The 10,884-nt window shown below is 56.8% G+C and overlaps 1 protein-coding gene across 1 annotated transcript in view; it reads left to right on the top strand.

Moving 5' to 3' along the window:
- LOC105309028 (peroxidasin homolog) overlaps positions 1 to 10,884 on the top strand; it is a 42,426-nt gene that overhangs the window by 18,850 nt on the left and 12,692 nt on the right. Inside the window, exons 11-17 of the mRNA XM_023525960.1 lie at positions 563 to 638; positions 3,716 to 4,058; positions 5,078 to 5,194; positions 6,288 to 6,446; positions 7,394 to 7,506; positions 8,280 to 8,436; positions 10,559 to 10,667. Of these exons, the coding sequence (XP_023381728.1) occupies positions 563 to 638; positions 3,716 to 4,058; positions 5,078 to 5,194; positions 6,288 to 6,446; positions 7,394 to 7,506; positions 8,280 to 8,436; positions 10,559 to 10,667 (1,074 nt within the window). The remainder of the gene's footprint in view (positions 1 to 562; positions 639 to 3,715; positions 4,059 to 5,077; positions 5,195 to 6,287; positions 6,447 to 7,393; positions 7,507 to 8,279; positions 8,437 to 10,558; positions 10,668 to 10,884) is intronic.

Genomic DNA, 10,884 nt, shown 5'->3' with positions numbered 1-10,884 from the left:
GCGGGCCGGCCCGCGTGGCGTGGCTTTGCAGCGGTCACAGGTGCTTCGTGGCCGTTGCTCCGGCCTGTGGTCAGCCCCTAATGCAGGTCAAACACTCGGGGAGGCAGTTGAGGCCGGCGGCGCTGTGGGAGGCTGTCCGGAGGGTGCCGTGGGCACTTGCAGAGGCCACGGCTGGCCCTGCCCCGGCCGTGCTGTCCTCGGGACGGTGCTGTGGCTGCCATCTGGTGGTCTCCGTCGTGCCAAGAGCTTCAGTTACTGAAGAAGCAGCCAAAGTCTGGATTTTTAGGCAGACTTCCCACATGCGAAGTGTTGGCACCTGGTTTTGAAAGATCTCGTCAAGCGACTCAAGCTGTGGCCCCAGCTGGCCTGGGCCCCGTCAGGCTGTGACCCTGCTCCTGTCGGCCTGTTGGGCCCATGGGCTTCGTGCAGAAGAGCAGGTGGCCAGAGGCGGCGCCCCTACAGGCACGCGTGGGCTTTGGTTCCGCAGGGCGGCCAGCACATGCGGCCCCACCCAGGACGGTCCCACCATGTGGCCTCCGTGACACCGTCCCGCCACCCACAGCTTCCTTGGTATGCCACCCCGGGTCTGGCTGCCCTGGGACTCTCTCCGGCCATTGTCGGTGGTGCCGCTGGTGGCTGTATGTGATTCTTTTAGATTCTTGGCTCTTAAAACAAAATGTGTTTGCGTCACATGGTCCCGCAGTGTGACCCGTGTCATGGGTCGTGTTTCTTAATGAGCGAGAAGTCCTGGTGCCACGTCTCAGCTCAGGAGGACAGAGGGACACGGCAGCCAGATCGAGCCCTGGGCGCCCGCTCCCGGCTCTCCCAGAGCCCCACGGTGGCTGTGTGCACACCGAGGGCACAGCCCTGCACCCAGGGAGCCTGTGCAGCACGCACGAGGAATCAGAGACATACGGCTGTGGGCGGGGCGAGGTCAGGCCACAGCCACGGCACAGACGGGAGCACAGGGCCAGGCTCCCCGGGTCCCAGACTGTGTTTGCCGTCTCCGTGCAGCCCTGAGCAGCAGCCTGCTTTCCCGTCCTGGTCTGAGCATGGGGGCGTAGCTTCCCTGTGCCCCGGGTGCTCCTACCACCTGTGACAAGGTCGCTGTGATGCAGGACCTGGCTGGTAGCAGCCGGTCAGCCTGGGACGGGCTGGCAGATGGCCTCCTGCGGGCCGCCTGGCCCACTGCCTGTTTTCTAAGACCCGGAAACTGAGGATGGTTTCATGTTCTTATGTGGTTGACAGACTTAGAGTTTTTAGGATCCATGGTAATTATAAGAAAGTGAAATTTCAGTGTCTGTAAACTGAGTGTTAGCAGAACATGACCACATCCGTTTGGTTATGTGTCAGTGGTGTGTGTGGCGGTGTCTGCGGCGGTGCCAGACCTGAGTGGTGCGACAGAGTCTGGCCTCGAATCCTGGAACATGCCCCAGCCCTTTACAGAGAAAGTTTGCTTGTCTTGTCCCCAGACTGGTGACACTTTGTAGGAACAGCAGACTGACTTGTGGCCTCTGGGTCGCAAAGGGTTAACTATGCTTTGGGAATTTTGAAGCTCTGCCATCGGGGGGCATCTAGTTTTTATCGTTCTCCTGAATTAAAGTTTGTTTGTAACCACTTCACCTGTTGGTGCCTTCGGCCTCAGAGCTGGTTTGGTTCAGTGTGGGTGTGCCGGCTCTCCTCTGATGCGTCTGTCAGCGTGTCCGCTCCGCCCTCCTGCTCTGGACCTTTCTACGTGCTTGTGTTCCCAACGCTCGTTACAAACAGCATAGAATTAGATTTAAAAATTCAGACAGACGTTTCCTTAAAGTGAGTCCATTCATATTTATGGTAGTTAGCAACATGTTTATGTTTATAAAGTCTACATCTTATTTTCGACTATTTATCCAATTTTTTCTCTTTCTTGCCTTATTTTGGAATAATCGTTTTTCCACCTTCCATTTTCCTAGTTCTAGGTGGGAAGTTGCACTCTGTCTCTCTTATTTCAGTGGCTGTCGTGGAGAGCTTCGAAGCATTCGTAAATCACAGGCTGCGTGGCGTTGGCTTTGCCTGTTGCCCACATGCACTCCCCCAAGTCTGTGAGCTGGGTGCTGTGGTTTCTCAGCCTGTGAAACATCGTTACTGTTTAGCTGTCAACGTCTGCACCCAGGTGCCAGTTCTCTCCCGGTGTGTCTTTCTGCATCTCAGCTCTGCCACTGGGGCCACTTTTCTTCTGCCTAATGTGGAGGGGATTTAGACAGCAGGCCCCCTGGAGGGCCACCTTTTGGTAAATAAGGCTGAAATGAGACTTCTCTCCATTCCACTCAGCATAGTCCCCTGGGTGGGGCGGGAGGAGCTGACTTTGCCTCTAGGTCCTCACGCGGCGGCGTGGCACCTCGGGGCCTGCGTCCAGTTCCCTGGCCAATTCTCATCCTTCGGTCTTTGCATCTGTTGGCAGACAGATGGAGCCTCACTGGGCTCTGCACCTGCCCAAGGTGCTCCTGGCTTCGGTGTCCCTGTCCCTGTCAACACCGTCACAGCGTCTCCGTCGCTGTCTCAGGAGATGCTGACGTTCACGTCATCTCTCCACTTCCTGTAGTTCGTTGTTACTTGCTGTTTGACTCGTGAAGCTCAATCACTGACTAACGACAGAAGATGCAGGCAGTCTGTCCCTGCCCCTCTCCGTCACCCACTCAGTCCCCGCCTGCCCCCCACACCTGCTGCCTTTAGCAGCTGCTTCATCCGCGCACCGTCCGCTGCTGCGTCCCGCTCGGCCCCGGGCCTGCTCTTCCTCCCTAGAGCTGCGGCAGACTCCACTGTCCAGATGCAACATGACCTGTTTCACCAGTTCCCTTTGGGAGAACATTTAGGGTTTTTCCCCCGCAAATCTCTTGCTGTCGCAGGTCTGTATCCCTTTATCCAAAACCCCTTGGGCCAGATGTTTGAAATTCAGAAGTTTGGGAACTATTTTCAGAAGGGCCGCTTGGTGTAGAATGTGTTTAATAGGCTTGTACACCCTGTAAGCAACACATAGCGTCCTGTGGCCAACGATGTTAATAGTCTTAGAGGAAAAGTGAAGACCCAGCACCGTCATGCTGGGTAGATCAACTTTTACAAACAAGTTAGGAAAAAATGTTGCATTTTCAGAGCTTTTTGAGTTCCAGGATTATGGGTGAGGGTGTGCACATACATCGTTTCTCGTGTTTGCTGTGTATCTGTAGGGTCGGTTCCTAGCAGGGTAATTTTTGGGGACAAGGGTGTGAGGGTTTGTAAATGGGACATACACGGCCGTGCTTCTGTCCAGGGGGCCATGCCCGTGGGCGCCACTGATGTGTGGGAGCTCGGTTCCTGCAGACTCACCCACGAAACGTGTGTGGGTTTTTTTCTAGATTTAGAATTAAAAGATATTATCTCAGTGTAGTTTTAATTTGTGAGTGAAATTTGATGATTTTGTATGTTTTGAATACACTTTAAAACACAGTGCTTTATACCAAGAACTGCTACCAGCAGGATTTAATAAGATGGACATTAATGCATTCAGGATAAATAAAAGTAAGAATTCTGCAGAGTTCGGTCCAGCTTACAGGAGTCAGTCGCTCTTATCGCTCAGAGCTGCTCATGGGACCTAAGGCAGTCGGCCATTTTTGTTTTCTGCCCATTTCTTTGAAAAAGAAAAAGTATGGAATTAAATTTTGTTTGACTGAGGTTAGAGGTCAGTAGAGTAACATGAAAATAGAAAAACTCAAGCACTAAGCCGTTGCCAAACTGGAGGAAACTAATTCAGAACTTGTGTTTCGTCGTGACAGCTCGGCCCACTTTTGTAATCCAGCCGCAGAACACGGAGGTGCTGGTCGGGGAGAGCGTCACCCTGGAATGCAGCGCCACGGGCCACCCGGCGCCTCGGATCACCTGGACGAAAGGTGACCGGACGCCCGTGCCCGTGGACCCGCGCGTGAGCGTCACACCCTCTGGCGGCCTGTACATACGGGATGTCACACAGGAGGACAGCGGGGAGTACGCCTGCTTCGCCTCCAACAGCGTCGACAGCATCCACGCCACGGCGCTCATCATCGTGCAGGGTGGGTGTCGGGCAGCGCGGAGACGCCCCCTCCCAGTGGGCTTGCTGCGCTCCGCCCGCACTGGCCCTATTTTACCTGCCGTGCTCGCCGGCGCGGACTCCGCATGTACACGTGGATCGGTGACTGGCTGCTTTTCTGAACTGATGCTTCAGAAGGACAGGCTTTGTTTTCTGCCCGTTTGCCCGAAGCGTTTGGTGGCTACATGGATGTGGATGTGTGCGTGTGCGCTTGTCTTAAGCGGGACGTCTTCACACATCTTGGAATCAACTTCCTGGGTCAATTTTGGACACCAGAGGCTGAGGATGTGCAATTTTAAGACGTATACTGTATGTTTCCAAATTTCTTAATTGACTCTACAATGAGTTAGTTTTTAAATAGAGCACAAAGCGGGACGCTTGTTGGGAGGCAGGACAGTGTGGAAATACAAAGCTCCTCTCTCTCCACCAACTTCTGCCTCCGGCGGAAGCCAGCTCCCTGGCTGTTTGCCATTATTCCCGGTCCGCCCTCTGCACCTGCAGCTGTGCCCGCTGGCGGTCGTCAAGGTGGAGACACAGCTCTTTCTTTGCTGTGGCTGTTAATTTTATAAAGATGGAGTCAAACTAGATATACTGTACTGTGGTTTTCACCCAAGAATCACAAAGTAACCCATCACCAAACACAGTTGTTACTTAATGACCAGTTTACCGGCTTGTAGGTCCTGACTCAGGGTGCGGACTGAGAGGGATTGCCAAGCCGGGCCGTCCTGGAGCTGGCACTGGCGAGCTGGCGCTGGCATCAGCCCCATCTGTCTGCACTTCTCGGGGCGCTGCCGGGAAATGCCCGCCACCTGATCTCCTTGTGCTTTACTTTCCACCCTTCAGTGTCCTCTCTGCCTGCTTCTGTACCCAATAGTAGATCCTGTTAGAACTTGTCACCTTGTCACTTCCCTCGGAGAAGGACAACACCAGCCCCAGTTTGAGCACGTTCTCAGCAACGCTGTCTTTTTGATGTCGCGTTCCCAATGTTTCTCCTTCCGGCAGCTCTTCCTCAGTTCACTGTGACCCCTCAGGACAGAGCTGTGATCGAAGGGCAGACAGTGGACTTCCAGTGCGAGGCCAAGGGCCACCCACAGCCGGTCATCGCCTGGACGAAAGGAGGTGAGACCCCGACCTGGTCCCTTGGCTGTCACTTCGCTCCCTCCCTCCACAGATGGAGACCAGCTCCGTCCTTGCCTGGCTGGGCAGGACGCAGTGATGGCCAAGCCCTGTGTGGCCCAGGCTCTAGTGAGGGCACAGGTGTCTGCATGTCCCAGCTGCAAGCAGTGCCGCTTGCATCTACTGAAGGGACTTGGGTGTGGCCTTGGGCTGGCTCACCTCCTCCCATGTAGTCTGGGTCTTGCCTTTAGTGTGCACTTAATTAGCACTAAATGAAGTGTAATGACGTAGGGTAGAACGTTCTGGAAACCAGCAGTGGAGTGCATTAAAAACGCTTTTGCTCTCACTTTGATTCCGAGTGCTCCCGCCTGTCCCCCACTGCGTCAGGCCAGTACTCCCTGATGGGTGACCTGCTGGACACATCCTTGAGACACAGAGGTGACAGCAGCCTGGCTGAGAAGGTCAGATGAGGGAGGCAATGCCCAGGCTGCTGGATTTTCTGGATTTTGTCTTGGACTCAGCAGGGTGACCTTGACAACCAGCCGAAGACACCCACCTTGAACCAAAGGGTAGCTCTGTCCCTTTGTCGCCTGACGGCCTTTCCAGTGACCGTACACCCCCCTGGGGGAGACGTGCATGCACTCGCAGCTTGCACCCTGTTCCTGGGCAGGAGAGGCTCACCTGGGGACGTGTGACGCTCCGCTTCCCTCCCGTCCCTGCCTCTACACAGATGTGTCCTTTTACGGCGGCGTGGGGACCAGCCAACCCCAACATCGCGCGTCCCTGCCCTGCCAGCCCTGCTCGTAGCTTTCTCCTCTCTCTTCTGACCCTCACCCCTTCTGGGGGCATGACTGGGGGCAGGGGCCGTGTCCTGTTTGTCCCCGACCTGACCGCATGCAGCTTGTGCTGGCGTGTCATATAGGCGTGTCATGGGCGTCTGCTGACCAGCAGGCCAGGACAATGGCTCTGGGCCCAGGCTCGGGCAGGGACACGTTCCTGCAACCTTTTCATTTCTCAGATATAAGTTCTGACTCACGTGTGCCTGACGCCACGCCCGTGCGTCCATGTGCCTGACCAGTGCCTCCGCGCCTTCCAGGCAGCCAGCTCTCGGTGGACAGGCGGCACCTGGTCCTGTCGTCGGGGACCCTCAGGATCTCGGGCGTCGCCCTGCACGACCAGGGCCAGTACGAGTGCCAGGCCGTCAACATCATCGGCTCGCAGAGGGTGGTGGCCCACCTGACAGTGCAGCCCCGAGGTGCGTGTGGGCGGCATCCTGCGGGCGGGCCTGGCTGCTGTGCGCAGACAGTTCTCGAGGGGCTGGGCCTCTGGCCAGCGTCCACGTCGCCTGAGCTCCGAGGGGCTCTTTCGAATAGCGGTTTCCTCCCACGTTCTCTAGATGCTAGGTTGTCACTCGCTGCTTCTCTGTCGCCTGGGGTAACATTTATTTTTTAACGACGCTCATGCTGGACAGTTTCAGCGTAATGTCGCCCGGTGTTTTCACCGGTTAGTCAGAATCGTGTCCGAGAAGGGCTGCTGCACCTCCCCCGGGCGGTTGCTGAGGCAGCACGACGTGTGACTGGCCGTGGGCAGTCCCTGACCGGGCCCTGGGGCGGGGTCCGTTTCCTGTTTGCCCTGAGTGTCCGGCCCTGCTTTCCCGCTGTCCCCTTCGGAGGGCCCATCTGTGTCCCCCAGAGAGCGCATGCTTCCTTGTGTTTCTAGGACACAGAGTACACGTCTGCGGGTGCAGAGCCACGGAGCCCACGCGGGGCCAGGCCTGTCTGCGGGTAGGGTGGGGAGGTGGGGTCTGAGGGTCGGACCCGGGCCCCCACTCCCCAGCTGTGTCTGCCCTGACCGCCCGGCTGGCTCTCGCTTTGCCCCTCTCGCTCCCAACTGGGCAGGACTCTGGGTGGCCTGTCAGGCGAGAGCTGGGGGAGGGTCCCCGAGAGCCTACCAGGACCTGCCACTGCACGCAGGGTGAGCTTAGCTCCCCAGTGCAGGCTCTGGGGGGTCCCTCCATCCTGCCTCGCTCTTGGGGGCACGGGGCCTTGTACCCCGGCCCCTCGGCAGGGCTCCTCCAGGTCTGCGGTCTGCTGGCGGGCGATGGACAGTCCAGCTGCTTCTGACTGATGGGGTACTCGGGGTGCCGATCACGAGTCTCCTTGGGCTTGCCACGATTGTCAGAAGTGCGCCCTTGCCTTCTAGTCACCCCGGTGTTCTCCAGCGTTCCCAGTGACGTGACGGTGGAGGTGGGCACAGACGTGCAGCTGCCATGCAGCTCCCAGGGGGAGCCCGAGCCAGCCATCACCTGGAACAAGGTAGCGCGGGGCTGACTGCCACCTGCCCGCTGCTTCTGTAGACTTTGCACAGCAGGGAAAACACCCAGATCGCAAGCCTGAGTTTAAAGGTTCTGTGGTGTCCTTGCCAGTCAGAACAGGACAGACAGGCTCAGGACGGTCTCATTTTCACGGCTTCTTGGGGACAAAACCAAAGCACCCTCTTGTTAGATCCTCGATTTTGTAATCAACAGAGAAGGTTTTTTTGTCTTTTTATTTTACTGCATTGTTTCTACTAAGCCCAATAAACATTCAAATGAGACGTGACATGACATGGAGGACAGGGTGGCCATGTGCAGCGGTTCCCTCAAAAGGAACCGTGGGTTCTCAGGGCCGGTGAAGACTGTCCTCCCCAGCTTCCTCTCTGCTGAGATGCTGCCGTCCTTCCTGGTGTGGCTCGGGCGTCCTGTCTTCCAGTGGACAGTGCCCAGGGCCCTGGGTGCCCAAGCTCTGCACTTCCGCCCACGGTGCATGTCCCACGGGAGTGGCCTTGTGTGTCCCCCGGCCAACCTCAGTGAGCCCTGGGAGCACGGTCTGCGCGTCCCTGTGCTCTGGGTCTTCTGCAGGCGTGTGAGCAGAGCCTGTCCCTCTGAGCTGGTATCAGGCTAATTGGTTCAGTCTCCCTTCCCCAGTTCTGGGTGGATCTGAGAGGCTGGCATCCGTGGGACTCCAACTGACGGAGTCCTGCCACCCAGGACGAACACCGTCTGCTTCCAAGTCATTCCTGGGGTGGTGTCTGCTGTGTTTTCCTCCAGGATGGGGTGCAGGTGACCGAGAGCGGGAAGTTTCACATCAGTCCTGAGGGCTTCTTGACCATCCACGACGTGGGGACCGCGGACGCAGGCCGCTACGAGTGCGTGGCCCGGAACACGATCGGGCAGGCCTCTGTCAGCATGGTGCTCAGCGTCAGCGGTAAGCCCCCCAGGTCGGCATGTTTGCTGCTGGCACAGACTGTGCACCCACGTGGGCTGAAGGCCCCAGAGGCAGGTGCACTTCCAGGCCGATGGGGGAGCAGGCATCCACACCCCGAATGTGCTCGGAGGCCTTGCAGAGCCTCCCGCTCTCAGCTTGGTGGTGGGGTTAGTGGTCACCCAAGCCCCTTGAGTCTGCCAGTGTGTATGTCACAGTTGTCATGTGGCAGAGGTGTGGATGCTGTTCACCGTGCCCGGGAGGCTGGGCCCTCCGCTTGCGCCTACTCCAGGTGAGCGCTGCATCCTGAGGGTCCTGATGTGACCTCCAGTGACCAGCGGCTATCCCCACACTGTCAGTAGCCCCGGACCACGCCCATCCCACTCTACGAGTGGCCCGGCATGGCTCGCCCCTGGTGTCCAGCAGGCCCCTGTTTGCTTTTGCTCTGTGCCCACGCTGCCTCCGTCCTCCCAGAAGTATACAGCTGGGCGTCACTCATGCTTCACGTGTCTGTGGCCCTGCGGTAACGCCCACACCCTTGAGCTTTGTTTTGTCTCAGGTGGACCCAAACCTGCGTCTCCTCACCTGCACAGCGTCCCCAGCTCGCTTTGTGCCCCTTGCAGCCCTGGCAGAAAGCCTTACTTCTGGGTTCTCTCGCACACGCAGCCCGCCCACGGCCCTCCACACACCTGCCCTTTGCTTTCTCCACGGGCCTGTGAACGCTCAGACGGAACCGCTAAGTAATTTACATGCGCACCCGCACACCCCATCTTGGACCTGTGGGCGCCTGCTAAATGTGAACCAGAAAGGAATAAGTGCAAGCCTGTTGGCTTTTAGGGAAAAGAGTTCAATGACTTTATTTCCCCATTATAAGTAGCGTGTAAAGTTAATATTAAGTCGATGAATCCTAGGACTTAGAAACGGCGTTCTCAATATTTTTAAACAATGTTACTTTAACATGAGTTGTTATATATGAAACTTGAAAATAATCTCCCACTCCCAAGAAATAACCACCATTAACGTTTTGGTGAATTTTCTTTATAATTTTTAAAGGTAGATAAATATTTTCATATTTACCTACCATTGTTAGAGAAAAAACAAATCCAATTTAAACCACTAATAATGACATTAATTAGTGATAAAATTGTGTAGAATCGTCTGTTTCATTCGTCTACCCTTGGTCTAAAAGTATTTGCTTCCAAGAATAAGTGAATTTGAGCCCTGTTTGAGATACACAGAAATAGGGATTCTGCCTAGGGAAGGTTCTTTTCAGCTGTTTGAATCGTGCACGTGTAAATTTGTCACATTTACCTGCTCAAGCTTTAAGCTCCGGTGTGTGGCAGAGGCGGCTGGGCTACAGCGTCTGGAGGAGCAGCACAGGTGATGGTGGCTTGTGCCTGTGCGTCGCGGACGTGAGGGGTTGCGTCAGGCTGCGTTGGGGGCCCGAGGGGACAGGCCCCAGGGGTCAGTATGCAGGTGCTGGCGGAGGGATGCGAGCGAGCAGCCATGAGGACCAGCCGGGCCCCCGCGGTCGCCAGCACGGTGGGCGGGGAAGGCGCCCTGAGAGGTGAATTCCGAGGCGGAGGCCGCGTGGCAACTGACGGTGACGAGCCGTCTCCGGAGATGAGAGATGGGTCACGCAAGGTTCTGGAGCAAACTCTACCGGAAAAACGTTAGGCGGAAACAGGCGGAAACTAGAGACGGGCAGTTGCTTGGGGTTTGAGTTGCGCAGTGTGTGTGCGCGCGCACACGCGTGGGGCGTAGTGATGCGCCGATGGCGGTGACACATCAGGTCCTGAGGGGATGGGACCGGATTGGTCCGAGTCCGCGCCGCCACCGTGGTGTCTTACATTACAGCCACACCTTCCCGATCCTTCTGTGCGATGTCATGTCGTTTAAAATTAAAAGTCTGTAATTCCTATATGGTTTGAAAACAGCTTCCGGTAGAATGTGTGACAGCAGTGTGAGCTTTGGTGTGAGCTGGAGAGGCGTACTCCACGCTCTGCGCGCCGCGGCGTCGAGACGTCAGCCACGCGCATGCGCCTCGGGCCTGCGCGATGCGGCGTCGAGACGTCCGTAACGCGTGCGGGGTTCCCCGGTGACGCGCGACTGCGTCTTTTCTCAGTTCCTGATGTCAGTCGAAATGGGGACCCGTTTGTCGCCACATCGATCGTGGAAGCGATTGCGACGGTCGACAGAGCCATCAACTCGACGCGGACACACCTGTTTGACAGGTACCCGGAGGCGGGGTGGGCCCTCGCACCTGAGCCCGGGCTGTGGGCATGCAGGCGGCGCCCGTGCACAGGTGGCCCTGTTCCGTCTGAGGGAAGCGCTGGCGTCCATCTCCCGGAGGTTAGGGTGACAGGCACTTTCCAAGTAGAGACTGAACTATGATTCACAAATGAAACATTTTTTAAAAATTCTAGTTTGGGTTCGTTACTAAATGATTTG

Source organism: Pteropus vampyrus, unplaced genomic scaffold (genome assembly GCF_000151845.1).
Source record: "Pteropus vampyrus isolate Shadow unplaced genomic scaffold, Pvam_2.0 Scaffold658, whole genome shotgun sequence".
NCBI classification, from domain to species: Eukaryota; Metazoa; Chordata; class Mammalia; order Chiroptera; family Pteropodidae; genus Pteropus; species Pteropus vampyrus.
This window is presented reverse-complemented; position numbering and strand designations above follow the sequence as displayed.